General features: G+C 38.7%; 2 protein-coding genes across 4 annotated transcripts in view; one reads left to right on the plus strand and one right to left on the minus strand.

Annotated features, from left to right (window-relative positions):
• Positions 1 to 6,664: 6,664 nt before the first annotated feature.
• On the minus strand, positions 6,665 to 17,386 carry hrh2a (histamine receptor H2a). 3 transcript variants are annotated; one of them, XR_003936379.1, is made up of 5 exons: positions 17,321 to 17,386; positions 9,812 to 11,358; positions 9,501 to 9,669; positions 9,204 to 9,377; positions 6,665 to 7,303 (listed from the first exon to the last, which is right to left on the minus strand). XR_003936379.1 is itself a non-coding variant. In XM_030144774.1 (4 exons), exons 2-4 carry the CDS (start codon positions 10,887 to 10,889, stop codon positions 9,368 to 9,370), a joined length of 1,257 nt encoding a protein of 418 aa, XP_030000634.1. In that variant the 5' UTR covers positions 10,890 to 11,358; positions 17,321 to 17,386; the 3' UTR covers positions 6,665 to 9,367. The 3 variants fall into 3 exon arrangements, 1 of the variants encoding a protein (XP_030000634.1); XR_003936380.1 differs by lacking the exon at positions 17,321 to 17,386 and adding an exon at positions 12,895 to 12,994; XM_030144774.1 differs by having other exon boundaries at positions 6,665 to 9,377.
• A 4,252-nt stretch (positions 17,387 to 21,638) lies between these two features.
• The window catches only part of dock2 (dedicator of cytokinesis 2), a 100,592-nt gene continuing 99,820 nt past the window's right edge, over positions 21,639 to 22,410 (plus strand). Inside the window, exon 1 of the mRNA XM_030145253.1 lies at positions 21,639 to 21,789. Coding sequence (XP_030001113.1) covers positions 21,747 to 21,789 — 43 coding nt within the window. The 5' untranslated portion in view covers positions 21,639 to 21,746. The remainder of the gene's footprint in view (positions 21,790 to 22,410) is intronic.

Below are 22,410 nucleotides of genomic sequence, written 5' to 3' on the forward strand. Positions count from 1 at the left end.
ATCAAGCAAATCACTGCTCGATGACCCCAGAATGTAATCTCCCCAGTAGGGCCAGAACAACTAATCATAATATCAACAAAATCACAATATGGGCAAGTGCAATGTGGAAATTGCAGGAGCTGCATAGAATAACATATCATTTTGTGGTTTTAAAAAAGATGACCCAAGCTGAAAGTCATGTTGCCCACACAAAGGAACACCCTTATTTGGGACAGACCCAAGAAAAAAATCACCTCATCTTTTTTGCATTTTTTTTCAGAGAGATAAAAAAAAAGTGTGACTCTATAAAATTTTAACTTGTACAACATTTTTAATATTTGTCCAAATAATTACAATAGGAATATTTTCCATATCATTCAGTCCTACACTCTGGTAGCTCTGACTGGATCCAACATACTTTGAAAAAGTTTTGCAAGTTGCAGAATTCTCCCTGTACGAGTAAACCTGGAGTTAAACTGTAATCAGAAAATTAAGCAGATTTCCTTAAATGATTTTACATGTCAGCAGGGAATAGGTCTTTTCAAATCCTGTCCCTCACTTGCACACACACATTACATAGACACAACATGCTGTCACACACTGCACTACATTATGCCCCTCCTCATACACACTTGAATACACAGAGGCACTTTGCTTTGAGGCGTGAAAGAGCGAGAGCTAAGTGAGGCCACTCCAGAGCGCTATTCTCTATATTGATTTCCCATTATCAGACCCTAGTCCCTGTGGAGTCATTAGTGCCGGGATCAAACAGACAGACAGAGAAGGAGACTAATACCAGTCACTTACACCAGCACAGGGAGATCACCTTACTTCCCTGAGGGTAGGAAGGCCAGAGTGGAGCAGAGGAGGAGAGGAAACGAGGAAGGGGGGGTAGTGGACGGACGAGTGCAACGGGCTAACAGATGGAGACGGCAATGTGGAGAGAGAGAGGAAGAGGAAAGAGGTGGGGTTTCACGGTGGAACGTTCACGGGCAAATGGTAGACTCTTTGATCACTTTATTTGGCTGCTCTGTTTAGTCTGTTGTTGCGGAAATGTCTTGTCTCACAGTCTTGTCTCATTGTTCTTCTCCTGTTCACCTTTCCAGTGGAACCCCCAACATTATCTGTTAATACTCAGTTCAAGTTCTCATGTTTTCACTGATGGTTGACTTTTCTTTTTGTCCAATCCTGTAAAAATGTAGCAAATATAACTGCTCATCCTTCTCTCTGTCAATAATTCTATGGTAAAGATGCAATGATGAATGGTTTTCATGTAGCCTGCAGCTGTCCCTACACCACAGAGAGACAAAGAGAGAGAGAGAGATGCACAAAGAAAGAGTGAAAGAAGAATATGAAATGTGAGATACTCATTTTGGTCCCTTGCTTCATAATTTTGGTGGATGTATTTATTCTCTATGGATTCAGGGGGAACAATGAATTTGTGGTATGAATCAACACCATCCATCTTCTTCACTTCTGCCTGCCAGTGAGCCCTGGAAGTGCTGGTCAGGCTTTACTTGACGCACACATGTAAGCTGGTACACAAGCACACACAAACACAGACACATGGCTCAGACGGGGGTGACCCTGGCCTGACCCCCCTGCTGACCCCCAATCTGTTCCCCAACCTCACACCATGAGAGACCGGGGCACACCAGGATAGGGACACACATGCACACAGACACACACATACACACATACACATTGGCATATCACGCAATGTGTGATCTGATGGATATTTCCTCAGACAGTACCATGTGTGTGGGCAGTGTGTGTGTGTGTGTATGTGTGTATGTGTGTATGTCTAAGTGTGTGAGGTGCTGTACCCTCTGCCCCCTCCTACTGGTGTTAATTGATTCTTGGTGCGCTTTGCTGATTGGTGTGAGGACCCCTAGAGGCGGGCCCTCTCTCCATCAATGCCCCCTCCCCATTTAGGTAGCACCTTTCAAACACACTCAGCACACATGCAGTACATGTCTACTGCAAATATACTGTAAAGTATATGGTATATGTCTGTATGATATATACCCACAGACTGCTGACTGCATATGGTCTTATATACTGTATATGAACAGATAAGACACACACACACACACACACACACACACACATACACACACACACATGCATTTATGTCTTTCAGGGGGTTTTCACACCCTGGTAAAGAGGAAGCTGGCGAGCTGACATGAGCAGATTGTGGATCATATGAGACGATCCACTTAGAAAAAAATCAGTGTCTTAGAGGTGATTCATGAACAATATAGGTGGGCGTAGGTGTGTGTGCATACGTGTGTATGTGTGAGTGAGAGCAAGCCAAAAAGACAGTAAGAGAGATGAATCTCTGGTTATTAATTTCCAGCCGCGGCCCCTGGGTGAGATGTTAATATAGGGCTGATTGTGACTAATTTCTTATTAATTGCCATCAGCGATTACACAGTGGCCAGTAATGTGGCTAATTTGTTGAAATGAATTTGGTTTTCAGAGGCATTTTAATTGCTGCAGGTGGGCAGCGTCCTCTGCACACTGTCGCTTTTGTTTTTCAGCAGGAAACTTTTGAAGTAGTGCTGCTGTGTGTATGAATAGTGTTAATGAGTGAAATGTGGAGGATTATTGTATCAGTATGTGTCCATATGTCTTGGTATGTCTGTGGTTTGCATGTGTTTCTGCTGCTTTATGTAAAGACATGTGCATAAACAAATCTTTGCAGCTTCATTGTAAATGCCATTGATATGTTATTCATCAGGTTTATGCATCCTCCTACATTCATATATATGTACAAGTTCATGATCATTACAGTGGGGATGGAGGGACGTGTAAGTTGTTGCCTTTGTTTGTTGAATGTTTATAGCTTCCGTTAGCACAGTCACAACGACCACTGAGGAACCAGTAGATACAAAATCCAAATCCCCCTATAAAAGAGGAGATGCCCTCTGGGCAGCCATAGCTCATAGTTGGCCTGATTTAGTGGCAGCCAGGAATCTCGGCTTGAATAAAGACAGAGAGAGCGAGGGGAGAGTGGGGGAGAGAGAGAAAGAGAGAGGAAAAGATAGCTCCCTGTGTGATAAATAGCCCCGGCTCTCTCTATTGCATTAGCCGTCCGGGCCGATAGATTGCGAGCCCAATAGACCCAGACGTATGCGATTGGTTTCTCATATAAAAGTTGCATATTAAATTCCTTCACAGGACTGTGCCCCCCAAGCATGAAGGAGGGAAGGAAGAAATGGGAGTTAAAAAGCAGAAAGTGGAGAAAGGAATGGAAGAGCAAGAAAAAGGCTTTTTATGAGAGGTGAAACGAAGGCAGAGAGTTGGGGATGCCTGAGAACAAGAGGGAAAGATAATGGCAGGAGAAAAGTAGCTTGATGGTAGAAAAGACAAATGGTGATGTCATGTATTTAATAAGTCCGTGGATATTGGGCGATGAGTGAGACCGTACGTCCATTTAATCAGTATTGCTTCCCAATGAAGATTTCTCTCTTGTTTTGTGCTCACTCCTCCTTCTTCTGTTCTCAGCCGTTCTCCACATGCTAACGACCTCTCTAATTGTTTCCAAGCTCATTAAGATGCTGATGTTTTAATAGTAATTAATCCGTCATTTGCCTACATGCAAACACGGGCCACTGAGGTTTGTTCATCGCTGTTTCAATACACTGATAATGCAGTAGCCTAGTCAAAGGAGACAATATCCTGCTAATTTAGCTCATCACTGTTAATTGGTTGTTAAGTGCCTTTAATTACCAGGCAGGCTCTGGGATTTCACTGGGAAGAAAGAGAAGGATCGTATGATTGTCCCTGCTGTCTAATGGTTCTTGAGTGAACTTTGATAGCTGGAATAAATGACCAAAGAGTGAAAAGAGACACACACATTGACCCTGTTCTGTTTCTACCACTGCGTCCCTTTCCTCATTTCCTTTCTTCTTTCCTTCCTTTCCTCCATCCTCCTGTCCCTTCTTCCATCTCTGTCTCACTCCCTATCTCTTTCTCCAGATATTATTAACTCATTAAGTTTTTTTCATTATTTTTAATAAAAGATGAGTTATGGCTTTAGCCTCAGTGTGGCAGCATCCCCCCACACCCTCCTCCCTCCACTCCCTCTCTCTCTTCCTTCCTCTTCAACCATTTACTCCTTCCCCTCCTCCTCCTCTCCCAGTTTTATCCTTCCTTCTTGGCCATATTGTGCATCCTCTGATCTGTTTGACCCTTGAACTGCAGCTTTTGACCTCGGTGTTACTGGTTACTACCTTCTGTCCGTCTTCTTTGCTTGCGCCACAGTCACTCACATCTATCAATCATCTCTCTTTCTCATAGCGCTGAGCAGTCTTTGGATGGCATTCATAAGATTTATGATTCATGATTCTTCTGTGTGTGTGTGTTACTGAGAGACAGAGAGAGAGAAGAGACAGAAGGAGAAAGTGAGACGGAGAGAGAGATGAGAGACAAGAGAAAGAGAGGGAGAAGAAGAGGGGTTTGTCGATGACACACTTGAATAATGACAATATCTATGATTGATAGCTTGTACAGAGCCAGTCAGTGTGTGTACTGTATTTGTGTGCGTACATTTGTGAAAGACAGAGAGAGAGAGAGCAAGAGAGTTTATATGTTGTGTTTTTCCCCACATTAATCTGATGTAAAAGAAGCGATGATAAATGGTTTTCATGTTATTTGAGCTGTCAATGGTCACTCAGAAAAAAAGAGAGAGGAACAGAGAAGTATAGCAGGTGACCAGAAGTACCGAGGGACACATGATATTTATGTAGGAAAAAAGAGGTACTCAGGGAGATGAAAGTGTAATAAATGTCTTTTACTCAGAGTGGATGCAGTTCACACCAGAGTACTGAGATGTTAACCATTTGGGCTTTCAGCCATTAAACGCCTTAATGAAATATTTACGGCAACTATTTATCACTTCCTTCATTTCCTTTTTCATTATGAATTTTAACATTAGGTTGGTTTTGTCAAAAATGTACCAAAACTCAGAATAAGAGGCTTGTGTTTTCATATGAATATGATGCTGAAAATGTCTGGTTAAGTCAAACCGAAGTGAGTATTTTCCAAAGTGACAATGTTCCTTCTTTGTATTTCCTTTGACAGTGTTTCTTTCCTTTCCAAAATTCATTTTTCCACAAGTCAAGTTTTATTTTTGTTCAGAAAGAAAGAAAAACAAGATTCATGAGGAATATCTGCAGTTCGGTCTGTACAACTATTACATAATAACCTTATTTGAGCTGGATGCAATTACTTTGCGGTTCGGCATCATACGTAATGATCTCTACTCACCTGTACAAACGGCAATGTTGTATTTCCTCCTCTTTTTCCATATGATTTTCCTCTGTTTGTGATTTGACTAATGCTGTTAATGTTATCTTCTTGTAAACCTTTCATTGTGTGGTGACATACATGCTAGTTTGTAGATTTCAGTTTGTATATTTTAGTTATTTATATCAAATATGCCCACCGGAATTGTTTTTTTTACAAAGCCTAAGAGGCAAAACATATAGGTAATTCTCCTGCCTCATGCTGGCCATAGCGTTTGGCCGGAAACATTATATTTTACAGTTGTCCATCTGCCCAGCTGTACATCTGTCTGACTCATGAGCACAATATCCTAGGAATTTCTTTGAGGCAAATATTCACTGGGTGGAAGGTGGGTTGATAGGATTTTGGTGGCCAAATGTCAAAGGTCAAAGCTACAAAAAATCTAAATTTTCATTCACTCAGTTCTATCAAAACTACACACACATATGTCTAATAGTACAAGAAGATGAAGTGGTGACATTTTATATTCAAAAGTTCACAGGAATACTTCACAGTAACATCATAATATTCTGTAAAAACACCTTCCTGTCCATTATGCAACACCATACTCCTTGGTAGAAATCATCTCCAAGTTAAGACAACATGTATCTTAAAAATCACACATGATGTGAGTGTAATGACAAGTTAGTCTTCACTACATTTATCATATGGGTTTGGACAGATTGGACATGGATGTAAACTGTGACTTGACTGGTTTATGGAGGCACACAGGCATGGGGTGGAAATTATACTTATTTATGTGTCCGAGTGGTCATTATTATAAATGGCTCTTCGTCTTCATTATGTGTCCTGTATGTGAATGATCAAAGTAGTCAGTACTATTAAAGGAATAACATATGAACTGAAAGAAGCAAATCACCGGGATAAATTATTTTCCTAACAATTAATCATCAAGTAAAATTGTTATCATTGTGTTTGTGTTGTCTTGTTTTTATTAGAGTGCATATGACCCAAAGATATTTTTGTCATAGAAATATTCAAATAAAAATAAACTGCTCTTTTTTTGATCCACCACGAATTTAAGGGATATGCTTTAGTGTAGCAGTGTTAAGCTCTAATGTTAATGTCTATTTAAGCCTATGTCTGTTTCTTTGTCATTTTACTGTATAGTTGGCTTTAGCAGGACTCTCAGTGCTGCTTGGATTCTCTAAATGCTCCTTGAAAGTCTTTCCCACTAAATCAGCCGCGATACCGTTGGCTATAAATGGTCATACTGAAGTTTGAAGCAGTGAGAGCTGACAGCTGTGATGGTGTGGCTGAATCTACTTATATTTGTTACCACTCATACTCTGTATCATAACAAATGATAATCCCTATCCATTTTTAACTACAACCCATCCAAAAAACAGCAGTATATCATTATAGTGCCTTCTTTAATTATCTGGTTTGCTCTTTATTTGTGTGGTTGTATTTTTTTCCTTTATAAGAAACAGTACATGCTACTTTTCAGTCTTCAAATACATTAAAATATGTTACAATACATACACAACATAAATCAGCTTTAAACAACTTACAGAGCAAAAGTTAACACACAGTCAGACATCATCTGTAATCTTTAAAGCAACCACAAATACACATTCACATATATCACATATACAGGGTAAGTACAATTAAAATCCATTTGTCATTTGTTTTGTTCCACACTGATTATTTGAAACATTTATTTTTATTTATTTTTCCTTCCATTAACTTTGTCCAGGGTGATGCTTTGTGTTTCCACTAGAGGGCACACTTGAGCCAGCACAAAAAATAGCATAAAGACAGGCGAGCGTCAATACTATTCACAATAACTTAATGTCAGAGCCATCATTTGTTTTTTGTGGTGTTTGGATGCAATGACATTATGGTTTGACTTCTTGGCTTTTATGTAGAAGCATCATCTTTTTTTTTTGGTCCTGGAAAGACAGAGGCCTGCTGTTTGCATACAGTTGGTCCTTGCTGATGAGATGTGGAGTGGCTGAGGTTCTATTCCCTCCCATTTATGTATGTTAACTTATGGATAGACTGAATGCTAACAAAAAGAGACACACAAAGGAATAGCATCAAATAACTGTCTCGCAATAACTTTAAGTGCTCAGTATTCAGTAAGAAAACATCTGATTTATGTCACAGGGTATGTATGGATTGGTTCATTCTCTTTGCTCAACAACCGCTATTAATACACAAAGACATTTTTGAGGTATAGAAGTTAAAAATGTGTCACACACAAAGACACTAGCAGAAACCATGACTATAGCTGCACTTTTTCCAGAACATGTACCACTGTACCATAATAAAACAGACACACATTTTAAATAAATATGCTCTTGAGATGGTCATAGCTGTCGATAACCTATAACCCAAAAGAAATTCAAAAGTAATGCAGTGATATTAATATATTATTTCTTCATGGTTTGTCTGGTCGAGTTCATTTCATTTGTAAATATACACCCATTCCTGACCTTCAGGCTGCAACGTATTCAAGAAGCACACATTCAGGATGAATATAAACCTAATAATGACTGATAATAAGACGTGATTTGATCGTCTGATTGTAATCATGATTTGCTTTAGTATATGTAAACAAATGCATGAGAAAATTATTGAAATGTTAAAAACAATGTTATTCAAAGATAGACAGGATAGAACTTGGATGTTCTTCCCTCTATGGTACAGGACAGAATTAAAGGATTCAAAGGTCCTGAATGTATTTCAGTGTGCAAAGGGCTCGGGCTCCAGCCTAAGTCAAAAGGCTGTGGTCTGTGACAGCACCGCATAAAGAACTGTCATTCATCTAGAGTTGATAGAACCACATGGATTCAGGGTGGAAAACCTTTGTTAAACACTTTAATATGTAGATACATCCACGAATGCCAATTCAAAGCTTACTGTGCCAAAATAAAACCTTCAGTTACACTGCAGTTGTTGACTTCTCTGGGTTCAGTGGCATCTTAAGTTTAGCCATTGCCCTTTACACTCACATTCAGTTTCCTTCAAGTATCTAATTCTGTTCTGTGGACGGTGAATCAGCCAAACCCATCCCTATTTTTCTTTGAAGAACATTGTTTTGAACATTTTAATAATATTCTCACACATTTGCTGGTGACAGGTGACCTTTGGCCCATTTTTGTTCCTGTAGGACTAAACCTTTCCTGGATACTGCTTTTGTACCAAACCATGATTAAAATTGCTTCTTTCAAATGACATTGTTTTAAAATTATTTTAACTGCTTGCTCTAAAGTGCTCCTTTTCCAACATTTTCTTGAATGTGTTGTAGCCTGAATATCAGGAATGGATGTAAATTTATAAATGAAATCAGACAAAACATGAAATAAGTCTGCAATGATATACAACTCAAAGTCAGTTTTGATATTCCTGCATTATTTTTTAATTTGCATCTTACATACTGATAAAGACTGATCACTCACTTTAGTTTAGCAGCAACACAAGCCTATGGATTTTTACCATTTTAATGCTGTAAAAATCTTAAAATTTAGGCATCAAAAATGTGACGATTTGATGAAGATGTTATATAATTTTCACCAGTGCACTGGGATCAACATGTCATTTACACTTAGAGATTAACAAAACTGTTCTCATTGTGTTATCTTTTCTCTTCTTTTTTTTTTTTGGTAACAAATGCTATAATGTTATATTAATGCATGTAAGATATATTTACATACAACTTACACACTGATCTGACAATTGTGTCTCCACAAAGAAATTAGCACAATATAAAAAACTGAGTAACACTGCATCAAAATCACATTTTTTGGCCTGATGAGCATGTTGCCATATGGCCCGATACACTGTTGTTGTTAACACCGCTAGGATCTGTGTGTCACTGTTCATTTGTTCAGGGCCAGACATGACCTATGGCGGCTAAAGGGATGTCAGTATTCCCTCCAGTATGTGTGTTTGTGTTTACTTACACAGAACATTGTGGGTGTCTCTGCTGCGGCACTGAGGACTTCCAAATATAGGGTCTGTCCATTTTTTGCCCATCTATTTTGTCTCTTGTTCTTTGCCTTGCGGATGGTTTCTGATTCTGTGTTGTGTCTGTAGTGAACACAGCATCCACCTCACCAGCACAGACTCAGCACGACCTGGACTCACAGACAACAATGAAAATTCAAAGAAGGAAGAGACAGACACAATTTATTGTATGTTCCAAAGCAATCACAAAAGGATAAGATGTGGTAATCAAGCATTTTAATATGAGAGTTCACCTTTCATTTCCATTTACATCTGTGGCTGCAGTGCCATTTGCAAATTGGATAGTTGCTGATGGTGTGTTGTTGATTTCTTGTAGCATAAAGTTTTGATCTGTTAGTCCGGCCCTGCAGGTGGAAGGGGTGTGGCCACACAGCAGCGTCACTTCTGTAAGCTGATCTCTGGCTGAAGTACACAAAAATGAAGACTAAAAATTAATATAATATAGATATAACTCATTCTTTGTCTGAAATGACAATTGTATACCACATACCTGATTCTCTAACTTTTTTCATTTGATTCATTCTACACCTTTCTAAAGCTTTACCTGCTGTTATAACTGGTGAAGGCTGCCGGCTCCTCCATGTACTGTAAGGGCATCGACATCTCAGTAGATGTGTGTAGGCTGACCTGAAGTCCCTGTTTAGAGCTCCATAGAGGATTGGGTTCAGAGCTGAGTTGGCATAACCCAGCCACAACACAATTTGAAACTGTGGTACATTATTCGGGTCTTGATGCTCCTGTATTCCCAACACTGTGAACAGGATAAAATAAGGCAGCCAGCAAACCACAAAAGCTCCTATCACTGCTGCTAGTGTCACTGTGGCTTTGTGCTCCCGCAGGGCCACGGCTGTAACACTGGAAACCACAGTGGTAGTGATGGACGAGTTGCTCCTGCAGTTGTAGCTGGTTACGCAGGTGGGCCGAGCACTGACTATGCGTTTGGCCTGTGATCGTGCAATGCGAAGTATTTGCAGGTAGGTCCAGCACATAGCCACTAGGGGCAGGTAGAAGGTGAGTAGAGAGTCTGTGAGTACATAGGGTCTGTTAAGTTCAAAACGACACCTCCTCTCTTGATCCTGAGGCCCATGGTTCTGCACTGTCCCATTAACAGTGTTCCAGCCCATTTGGATTGGTAAGAAGGACACTGCAACTGACACTGTCCAAACACTTACCATAGCCACCGCCACTCTCCAAGGCAACACCAATGAGGTGTACCTCAGGGGCATGGTCACTGCCATGTAGCGGTCTACACTGATGGCCAGGAGGGTCAGGATAGAAGCGGTGCACAGCATGACATCCATGGAGATGTAGAAGTTGCAGAAAACTGGACCAAGTGGCCAGTCATCGGTGAGCTGAAGAAGTGCAGAGAAAGGTAGGACCAAAGCACCAAGTAGAAGGTCTGTTACAGCCAGTGACACAATGAAGCAGTTGGTGAGGCAGCGGAGGCGCCGGGAAGCACAGACAGCAAGGCACACCAACACATTACCACCAATGGTCAGAAGGATGAGGAGGGACAGGAGGATACCCAGCATCACTTTTGACACCACTCTCTCTGGGACTTCAGTGGAGTTGTGTGTTGTCACTGGAAATGGTGTTGTCACTGGAGTTTCATTGGAATCCATGCTTATCTGCTTTTCAACTTTGGAACTACAGAATGTTTAGCTCTTTGTAAAGTTTCCTAAGCTGCTATAAAATGTTACTAAATTTAGTCATCACTCTGGTTGTTAATTTTCACACCATCTAATCAGAACATCTGCATGGTCCAAGGTCAGATGAGATGTTGGAGCTGCTTCTTCTTTCTCTCTGTTCCACCACCCAGTGTTATGTTTGTCTTAGCAGCTAACTTGAATTTTCACACCTTTCAAATGCCTTCCCATCTGTTCAAAAAAATCAAGCAATTTTCGCAAGAGCCCAGTTAATGAATAGTTGTTTCCTCTGAAATTTTGCCACTGATGTTTGAAGTCATCACTCTGTCTGGCTGCTGAGATGCCAGTGATGGCTGTGGGCCAGCTGTGTGGTTGTGTGGCGGATTCATAGTGGTCCTTTGCCTCTCGTGGGTCTCGTTGCCATCATCTATGGCTGCAGTGACACCTAGTGGAGAAGGATGAGTAACACAATCAATGAACAGTTAGTACAATTTCAGTTCATAGCAGAACCAGTATAAAAAAGTAATGATTGCTTTAATCATAACTGGATTTTAGTCAGAAATAAAATTTAAAAATTTCCACTTAATCACTGTTCTGCTTTTGCATCATCAAACATTTAAAGCACAGAATCAATACTTGATTTTTTTTTTCTTTGTATGGTTGCACTCCCATTGCTCACTTAACAATATTGCACAGCATTACAGCATTTTGGAGGTGCAGTTTGCTTCATGAACTCTGTCCCCAGGCAACTTAAAAGTGTGTGTTTATTATAAGTCCTTTCTGACTCTTTCTAGATCATCAGGGCATCATGTTTATACACAAATTTAGCTGTAGTGAAGTGTTTACAGGACAAATAGATTTACACTTTGAGCCATGCCAGAAAATTGCGATATGGGGGCCAAAAAAAAAAAAAATCACAATAAAACTACATAAGTGACCTAGTGTTATATGTTCAGGAGAGAGGTTTAAAGAAAAATGATGAAAAATGATCTTTTAGAGCAACTTGGAGTGAAAGAGATCAACTGAAAAAGCGCCTTGACTTATGAATGAAGTACTGCATGATGGTGTTACAAAAGAAGCAAAAAATATAATGAATGCACATGGTTTTCTAAAATATAACCGAGATATACTGAGTTTGTATTCAGGCCAAGAAGATGTAGTTGTTATGGCCATGACTGCCGATGGAAAAGAATTCAGTCATCACAGTTTTATTATGACTACAACCGTAGTGGGAGCTTTTTACAATACAAACAGCTGTCAAACTTTATTTGTGACCAATATTGTCCAGGTATTTCATGGTACCCACTGTGTAAGCAAAAGTAAAGCTGCCATTTTAGACAGTGAGCTAATGAGAATTCCAGTCTATCTATAATAAAACCATAAAACAAGACAGATGAATATGTTTGTTGGGGGCGTAATTCTTTTTTCTTTCCATCAAGGGAAAGTGGAACTGTGTAAACAGCCAGTGTGTGTCTGTGAAAATTAAGATGATGCTAGGAATTGTTTAAGTTTTATGTTAATACATTTAATTAACATTTTATAGCAGTTATGTGGAAAAGTCCCGTACAAATGAACCCGTCAGATTCTTTAAATGGAAGTTGTGAGGCATTTATTTAAAGGTTTCTACAGGATGATGAGGCTTGCCTTATGAAAAATGACTGTGCCTGTGTACAGATCACCTCAACTTGTTGCCAAATTTTCAGCTGAGAGTAAAAAAATGTTATTAATCAAGTGAAAATAAACACAATGTCGAGGGTGTCTTTTGATTTAAATGCACAGAAAATATTCCCCCACAGATTCAGTTAAATTTTGGGGTTTCTAATGCAGACCTTGCGGAGAACGTTACAGTGTTATTTGTCCTCTGTGAACTCATTCCTTAATGGCATGCGAGCATGAGTTTTTAATGTGTGCTTGGAGGAATGAGGGTAACTACTTGATAAATGTGTCTGTATGTGTGCGTGCGTGCGCGTGTGTGGCGTACATGCGTTTGCGTCAGTGGGTGGTGGGTAATGTTTGCTCGTCTATTTTCTAACACTGTAATGGATATTGGGACATTTGCCAGACTTGGCAGAGCAACTCACTTATCACCTCAAAGAGAGAGAAAGAGAGATGGTCACAGAGGCATGAGGCAAAAAAAAAAAAAAAAAATCATATGATATCATTATAAAAAAAACATATAAAAAGGTTTTAATTAAATCTGGGCATAAAACCAGAACACCAGAACACCATCCTTATATCTTTGAACTCTTCTAATCTTTGTTCTGTGGATACATTTCTGTCACCAACTCACTACTTTGAACTTCATCCAGAGCAAACACTGATAACAGTCACTAATGTATGAAGTGGAGTTCTCAAATGCCCATGACATCTCCAGCTTCAGATTTGACAGAACTGCAGACTGAGTAGCTAGGACTAAACATTTCGGATGTTTTCATCATCAAAACATGTCTCTCTCACTGTCAGTCACTTTTATGTTTCTGCCTCACACAGCTTTGTGCACAAACAGTTGGATTCATATTTGGCTTATGTCCGACCAAGGCCTATAAATATGATCCGTGAATGGGCATGTATTAGGGTCACTCAAAGTTTTGCGACAAGGGCAACTTTTCCTTAACTCAGGAATGCAATGCATCTATGAATGTATGTGTGGGTTGTTTTTTTTTTACATAGACATTTGTTATCTGCTTCAGCCAAATGCATTAGTGCTTTTTCCCATGTTACAGTGTATGTCTGTGAGAGTATGACCATATTCATTTCCTGTGTTTATTTTTGCATAAACATTGGTGCTTTATTAAAACCATATTAATATACAATCTTTCCCACTAACTTGAAAACAGACACAAATAAGTACATGATTAATGAAGCATGAATAAGATGCGAATGAAATCATAACATCTGCATTTTAACAATGCCAAATGACTGATTGTCTGTGACATGCAGTCTAATTATAGTCACAGTCAACCAGTAGAGGTGCTGATAAATACATCCTGCCACAGAAATAAAACATTGCTCATTTACACTGTGCACTAACTTATTTCTGACCATCTGTTTTCTGTCACAAATATCTCATTAGTTCTCCCTGATGGAAAATAAAAGTAAGTCTTTCGATATATTTGAATGTATTTAAATGTATTGACAAATGCACACACATATATAGATGCATCTAAGTGTAAAGTACTTGGACACAGCACACCAACACACATGTCTAAGTAATGGATGTTGAGGACTATAATGGATTGCCAAGACTGCTGAGTGTTTTTTTTCTCCATGGGATATTATGGGTACTCTTTTTTCAGGCTGTGTTTTTTTTTTTTTTTTTAAGGTGCACATTTTCACAGTAAAAATACTAATGGTTTGCATGGACTTGTAATTTTGTAGTCTTCTTCCCAGATCAGGTGTTTTTTAGGGTTTAACTGTGGTGACAACCAGCACCTTGTGGACAAACAATGGCATATTAACTGACTTACTTTAAGAAGATCCCACAGAGGACGATATTTCATTTACAGCTTCCTCCTTTTGTCTCCTATTTCTCAGCAGAAGGAAGATGCAAATGAACTTCAATCTGCCCCATCAAGGCCTTCCATTACTGAGTAAGTGGTCTGGTAAAAAGAGACCAATTTGGGTATTGAGATGAAAGGCAGACAGAAAAGGATTTGGAACAGGGCCTCTAACAGACATGGTTTGGGCTCAGAGATGAGTAATGAGGTTATTTACTTCTCAGCTGGGACGTGCTGCCTGATTTGTGAGATTCTCCAAATACCAAGTGTTCATTCTGTGACCTTTTTATACCAGCCAGATGTGTCTTTTTAGAAAGAAATCACGAGAAAAATAACCGATTTCCGTGAACCCCATATCTAAGCTAATTGCACGTACCTCCATATATGCAAGAGTGTTTGAATATGTTTACATAGGAAATCAGTAGATGCAGTCCCATGAAATCTTTGCAGAAGTGTGATATGCCCTGTGTCAGCAGGATAGAGATTAGTCATAGACCAAAAAATGACTCATGTGATCCTTAATTTGTTCCAATTATCACTCAATTGCATTTCACATACTGTGTGTGTTCTAAAGACTAGTGGTGGATATGCCTCAGTCAGCATAATGGACTGAGATCAGTGGCCTCTTTTCTGCAGCGCTGCTGAAAAGAACATTTGACAGGTGACACATATTATGCTGTTTTCACTTCATTTTCACAGAGATTAACATTTTTCTGTGACATGATCAGCACATGATTTGGACATTTCTTCTTGCCACCTTTTTTTCATACTGACAAACATTGCAGACGAAACTGCTCCAGAATTCAATTTCTTTGATACCGTATAAGAAATGTATGGTCAACTGACATTAACATGGTGGAGGCAGGGATGATAAAAAAAAGCCTGCAGATATTGAAACAACTTTGGTTCTTTTGTGCAATGTAATGTAATCAGACATTTGAAAGCTTCATTTATAATACAATTAAGCAGCACAGGCTCATTCACTTCCTCTGCACTTACAAAGAAATCTATGGATGTTTGTATTTTTGTGCATGTGCAGAAGCTTGTGTTTATGTGTGTGTGGCTGTGGGAGTCTCTATGAACGCCTGTGTGTGTGTGTGTGTGTGTGTGTGTGTGTGTGTGTGTGTGTGTGTGTCGGTGTGTTTTCCTGTTCGTTTTTGCTCTTGAAAGAGGTACCCAGAAAGAGAGTTGGGTGAGAGGGAAATGTTCTCAGATGGTGGGTTGCTCAGCAACAATAAGGTTTTCTGACCACTGGAGGGACACTGTGGATCTTGACAAAGCGTGAAAATGAAACACACTGAGTGACAGACACAAGTACGCATCGGGGATAACACTCATAAAATATGTATAGACACTAACAGCATGAAGTGAGTGGTAGACACACATAAACACATGTTACATATAAAGTAATGGATTGTCCTCAGTTGCTCTCTGGCAGTGTTGACCTCTCCACACATCTGTTATGTCAACATTTCAGCTTCCACATAAACGTGTCTGAAACACTTACTTTAAAAATGTAGGCAGATACACAGCCATTAGGAAAGAAAAACACCCAGACTGGGATATTTTTGTAGCATCTTACAATTGTACTTTCAAGGTATGTGCTGAACTGCTGAGCATCTCCTGACCAGGTTATGACACAAACCACATCCTCTCAGTATATTCTGATCTACAGCAGAATCACTCCTGTTTCTAACTGGCTTTACTTTCCTATGATATGCAGCATTTTTATCTCACTACGCAGTATTACTCTTCCAGATATTTTTTCTCTCTTAATCCCAGAAGTGTTTCTTGTTTCAGAAAACAGCACCCAGAAGGGACAGATCTGTAGCTGAATTTCCAGGTGGCATAGAACACTCATATTTTAACTTCTATTAATAATTTCTCATTAAAAGGGAGCGTGTCAAAGCATCACAAAATTGGCGACATAACTTTTTCAACAAAGAACAATGTCACAGCAGTCATCCAGCACAATTTCCAGATGTTTTTTTATGTTCCGCTGTAACCTTTGTATGAGACTGGATTTTTTTTCTCTGCTACTTTGATGAAGTGATAAAAAAATATTATCATATGGTTGCCTTGGATATCCACACTGTAAATCGATTAAAGAATATATTAACATATGTTATACATAATAGAATTAACAAAATGAATGATTCATATCTAATAATGTGAAACTCCAAGGAAATTACAGAACAGAGTGAAAATTATAATCCATTTATCTGTGAATTGTGCTTTATGTGTGTATTATACTAGTAGAACAGAGAACATAAAAATTGGATTCCAAATGAAGAACCTTGGTGACCCAAATACATCAGCAGGTAAAAGATTAATTTGGTCTTTAGTTTCATTACTCACACACACATTCACATGCAAACACACAGAATAATCTCACTTCCTCATTTTCTGGACTGATTGCATGACCCCTTTGTATATTTGTCATTGTGCAGTGTTCACATATGAACTCCAGCTTCAGAACTGATTCAGTCATAGTTAAACAGTTTCATAAAACCATCAATTAAATTTTGTCAGCAACTGAGCGGAAAAACCTTCTTGAAGCTCTGCTGTTTCGAGGGGTGTGCCTCTGTTCATACCTGAGTCTGTCATTCACATGCCGCTAAAGGATTCTATCACATCTTTTTCTTTCATTTGCCTTTTATTCAACAGACAATGAATTACAACTCTGAAAATTATGACTCCAAAATGCATAAATATACTTCATATGCACGGGATTTGCTTTTATGCTGCTGTTTTTCATTTAAAGAGTTTGTTGAATATTGAATATTCAACAAATGTGATCTCAAATTAGGAAATACTCAGAGTTTCTTTGATTGTGCAGTGAAAAGGAACATGTTATCTTACACAGTTTAAATGTAAAGCGAGTATAGACTAGAAAATTCTTGAGCTCACCTCAGTGCTGCGCTGCCTTTTCTGTGTTGACTGCCCCCGCTACTGTGCTCTGCTCTCAGTGACTAGAACCACAGTGTGTGTGTGTGTGTGTGTTTGTGTGAAATGAATGTGTGTGGGAAGGAGAAGTGAGAGAGGGAGAGAGAGGGAGACTCACACAGAGCTCCCTCTCTTTCTCTTAGCGTCCCTGTCTTTTCCTATTATTCTTCGCTATTTCTTTAAGGTAATTTGTTCTATAAATTATTTTAATAGCTCTTCTGTTCTTTCAGCGTATGTTCTAACTCACATTTGCCAGCTGCTCCTTAACAAATTGAAGCCTTTGGAGTACGGGCAGTGTTAGGAGAATAACCCGAGCAACCTGTTGCATTCAGTGCAAATCACATCATTGCCAAAATAAGCCCAGTTTGTAGACAGAAATGAAATGTGAAGGTGTGTATTATCTAAATGCATAATTGAAAGTTGTTTCCTGAAATAAATACTTCAGCATCTAAACTATATGTAATGCAATTTAATTATTTAAGGTTTCCTCAGAACCTCCTGGCTGGATGGCTTTAGGGTAAATCTCTGAGAATTGGCAGCAGATGGACTGAAGTGATGTCAATGACCCGACAGGTCACAAAGATTTCTAAATCTATCTCTCTATTTCTGGTGCAGCTTTTTACTCAGCCTTTGTATCTATTTTTTATGTGCTTTGGCGGCTGGTGTGGTTCTTTCCTTTCTGCTGTGAACTTCATCTCCTCGGCTTCAGGCTAACATTCATAAGTCATTATCATATTTCTCTTCATACCTTTTGTCTATTTTGTCCTCCCTTTTCTTTATCTGTCTAGTCTCTGCCTGTCTTTGGCTCGGTCTTAGCCTTCATGGCTTTGTTCATATCAAAGCTGATCTTGGATTTAATGTTCCGTTTTGTTTTTTCCTCTATGTTACTGACTGTTCTTTATATTTGAAGACCCTGGTGCTAAAAGTACTGTAGTCACAAAAAAATATTTATAGGGTGGATTTAAGCTTAAAAAAAAAAAACATGAATTGAATTGTCCAAAAATGTGACTTCAGTACTTTCAGCACCAGGGTCTTCATTTCTTTGCTGTGCTTATCTCTCTTGCTGCTAAGATTCATTTAACACATTTTTCTGTTTGTTTCTTTCATGTTTTCATTCTTTTTTCCTTTACATACACCTTCAGGCTCCACCCTTATTTCTCCTTGTGAGTCACAGTAACAAGTTTCCACCTCTGTTCCTCTACATATAACACTGCGATAACATATCTTTCTTTATCATTTTTCTTTCTTCTCTTCTACTCCCCTTCTTTTTGCATCTTACTCACCTCTCCTTACTCTTACTCATGTCTCCTCACAAAAACTAATTATCACTTATTCCGTCACTTCCATATTGTGTACAACACCTAGCTTTAAGTGTTTCTGAGCTCAACTGCGTGTCACCATAACAACAAAAAATGTGCTTGACTTGGTTTTTAGCTGTTTAGGACTCCAAATTCCTAATCAATGGTGCAATTTCTCATTTGTAGGTGATGAATTGTATCACCTCTGGACTGCACCATGGTTGATTGTTTCCTGGCTTCAGGAAACAGCCAACTATGGTGCATTTGGGCTTCAGCGTTCCCATGTTATAGATTAAGGAAAAGACCATTTATTACAGCTGGTCATGTTTAAAATAGCTAGTTGGCAGAGGTAGCTTAAATTCCATTAGCATTGTAATAGAATTTTTTTGTTATGGGAAGTTAAACCACAGTTCCCAGTCTAGGTCAACAGTGTGTTTAAAACATGCAACATCTTGATAAGATAAGATGAGGTAATGCCAAGGGAAGAAAAAAAAAGAAAGAAAAATAAATCAGGCCTCTACCACCCTCTTTTGGATTTGCATTGTCATGACATTAACTTTGTGAAAATGCGTCATTTGGCTTAAATTCTACAGTATGTTAACTACAGGCAAACACAAACACCACAAACTAAGCCAAAATCTCACTACTGAGAAGTAAGTCGTCTATCTGAGTTATGGATGAATATCATATCATAACACATCAATAAGGTATTTGTACTACAGGTGGCTCAGAAAATGTGTGCTGACAAAGCAACATGTGCTCTCAAAATGATGAATGGTGACCAGACACCTGTGACTGCTGTGTGGCATTTACCACCTTAAATTCATTTTCTTTAACCTTTTGGAGGTTAGCTAATATATGGTGAAAGCAAGCCTCATGAGGAAACACATATTTAACATTAACCCATAAAGACCCAGTGCTACTTTTGTGTCAGTTCCCAAATTAATTTGTCTGTAGATTTCACCTTTCTCAAATGACTTATCCCCATTTATTATAAAATCATCCTCTGTATTTTGCATTTTTCAGTGAAAATCATGTATTTTCTGATGTTTAATTTACCGGTCATATAGTTGTTCATAAAAACTGAGAGTAAATTCAAAGGTAATTAAATCGGAAAAACAGAAAACTGAGGAAAAAGTAACTTTTTTTTGCAAAGATATAAATAACTGAACATAAAATCAAGTGTGTCCATCCACTGTCATTGATCCAACTCTGTGGGTTTTACTGGTGGATCAATGTTGTAGAAGATGATGGTGTGTCCATGTTCACTATGGAGCCTCTGAACATCCAAATGGGTCATATCTGATGACCATGAAAAGATGACAAACTGCATTTTACATCAATTATTGATATATTGATATGATTAGTGGATCAACAGGTGTTAAACAGTTTACATCAGTAGATGGTTTTCGTCACCAGTGGCTGTTTGGGTCTTTATAGGTTTAACACTGACCATCATTTTGTTTGTGTGCCAAGTTGTGACACTGTAATCGGATAAGAGTCCATTTGCAAAACAGCCTTTTTATTCTTCATGCTACTATTTTCTGTCCAAGAAAAAATTCAGTTTAAATGGTGAGGACTGGGAGGAGCAATCACTGTTATTGATGCTTCATATGCCATTATAGTCATCCAAGTTATTATCCCAGACATACTGCAGATCATAACAGAAATGTGAATGATACTGAATGCAAACTATTGGTCGCAAGTGGAAATGTCAACTAGAGGGGGCAATGGCAATAACATCAGTCAAGTTGCAATTATTCAACACTAGAAAACATAGATTACATTATTAAATATATTACATAGCAGAATAAAACAGCATTTTGTAAAAAAAAAAGTTCTATCAAACATGTATTACTATTTTGGATTACTTTGGGACAGTCTTTGTGAACAATGTTTAAAGGATGTTTGTTGCCCGTTTTTATTCCATTGGGGATGCTGTGAAAATGGGAGGCTGGTGGTTACCATGGCAACATCATATGAGGTATACTATTAAGGTGAAACATTGGGTGGGAGTGAATTTGTTTGAAACCTCAGATATAACTCCAGCTTATTATAAATAATTAATTTAACACATGGAATAACAAATCAGCATCTAATTGTTCTTCTTGTCCTTAATGTATGTAAAACAATGAACAACTAGCCTGGCCTAAAAGAAGACATGAAAACTTAACAAAGATAAAGCAGTGCTCCAAACTACTTCTTAAACTGGGAACTTTATAGTGTAATGCTTATGCAATAGTACTTGATGAGCATTTTTAAAAGTGCTTATTTCCTTTCTTGAAACAGAAACAACAAAAATACCACTGTTTTGCTGTGACTGGCGTGGTTTCCGAGTACCTTTCTTGTGGCAGATGGGGGAAAATGGGAAGGGAGGACAAAGCATTGGTGAGCTGAGGCTTTCTATAAATGAACATGACATCAAGCTGTTTTCTCTGATGTTGCATTCTAACGCTTTTGATTTCACCGGCTTGAGAGATGATACAGATAAAGAGGAGATGAGGGAAGACTAAGAGACAAGAGCTCTGGCAGACAATCGATCGAAGTCATCCAAGGTTGAAAACTACATTTACAGTGTGGTATCCATTATGTATTTGGTTCATATTTGAGATTAAACATATTTATTGTATTGTCATCACACAAGCCCATGATCACAGGTGTTCTTACTCTTACGATATGACTTATTTTAATGCTTAGTTTGTACCTTTTTGGCCCCTTTCTAACTAGAACCACCACTATCAATATTTTACTCTTCATTTCAGTGAACAAAATGGAGGTTTCAACCGCTGCACAAGCCTGTATGCTCTATCCACTGTATATACACCTACTTCCCCTTAACTGACTGAAGGCAGGAAGAGAGGAGAGACAGAAGAGGAAGAGAGACGAAGGGGGATGGGCTTATTACTGTGCTTTCATTTAAAGTAAAGCAAATGCAGAAGTGAGAGATTGAGCAGACACCCTAAAAGAGAGAGAGAGAGAGAGAGAGAGAGAGAGAGAGAGAGAGAGAGAGAGAGAGAGAGAGATAGTTAAACAAGGAGGAGAGTCTGAAATAAAGGCTCAAAGTTAAAAGTGGTGAAGGACTTCATGCAATCATGGGCCCTTGGACCAAGACTACAACAGAGCGGTATGGTGTTGGTAAGTCAATATTCATCCACTCGGGTGTTTGTCTGTATGTGTGACGGCACTAATATATTACTATGGTGTGTTGTGAAATGAGATGGTTAACGACTGTTGGTACAAATAAAAAAGGTAGACGAACCTCTCTTCCTGCTTTACAGGATGTGAGAAGGTGTTAACGGCCTTCAGAGCTTACACATCCACACCAGATGCAGCTCCCATAAACAACCTAAAAACTAAAATATGATCTAAACTAAACTAAAAATATGGTCTTTTAACTTTAGTGCAAGAAAAACTCACAAGTGCTACTGGTGATTGTGTGGGAATTAAATCATAAACAAAATTTTTATCACCCACAGCAGCTGGAGAGATGATTGAAAGATGATGGCTAGAAGGCAATCACCATGCATTACAGATTATGCATCACATAAATGCTGAATCTTCAAGACATATTATAAATGAAATTAGAATTTCAAATGTAAGTGCATTGGTTTTGGCACCAGTATGAAATCCTAAACTGTATTGTACTGAGTTTCTACACAATCTGTTGCTTATCTTATATGTGGCTTGAATATGGCTGATTGTTAGCATGTGTTATTCTTAGATATGTGAGACAGACAGCAAAAATACATATTTCTG

The sequence above is a fragment of the Sphaeramia orbicularis genome, chromosome 10, assembly GCF_902148855.1.
Source record: "Sphaeramia orbicularis chromosome 10, fSphaOr1.1, whole genome shotgun sequence".
Classification (NCBI taxonomy): Eukaryota; Metazoa; Chordata; class Actinopteri; order Kurtiformes; family Apogonidae; genus Sphaeramia; species Sphaeramia orbicularis.

Bases quoted from the DNA above. Each gene is read 5' to 3' on its own strand.
- hrh2a (XM_030144774.1), bottom strand. From the start codon at position 10,889: ATGGATTCCAATGAAACTCCAGTGACAACACCATTTCCAGTGACAACA. The intron at 9,670-9,811 runs GTAAAGCTTTAG...TGTGTACTTCAG, and splicing joins TTCACCAGTTATAACAGCAG to CCAGAGATCAGCTTACAGAA.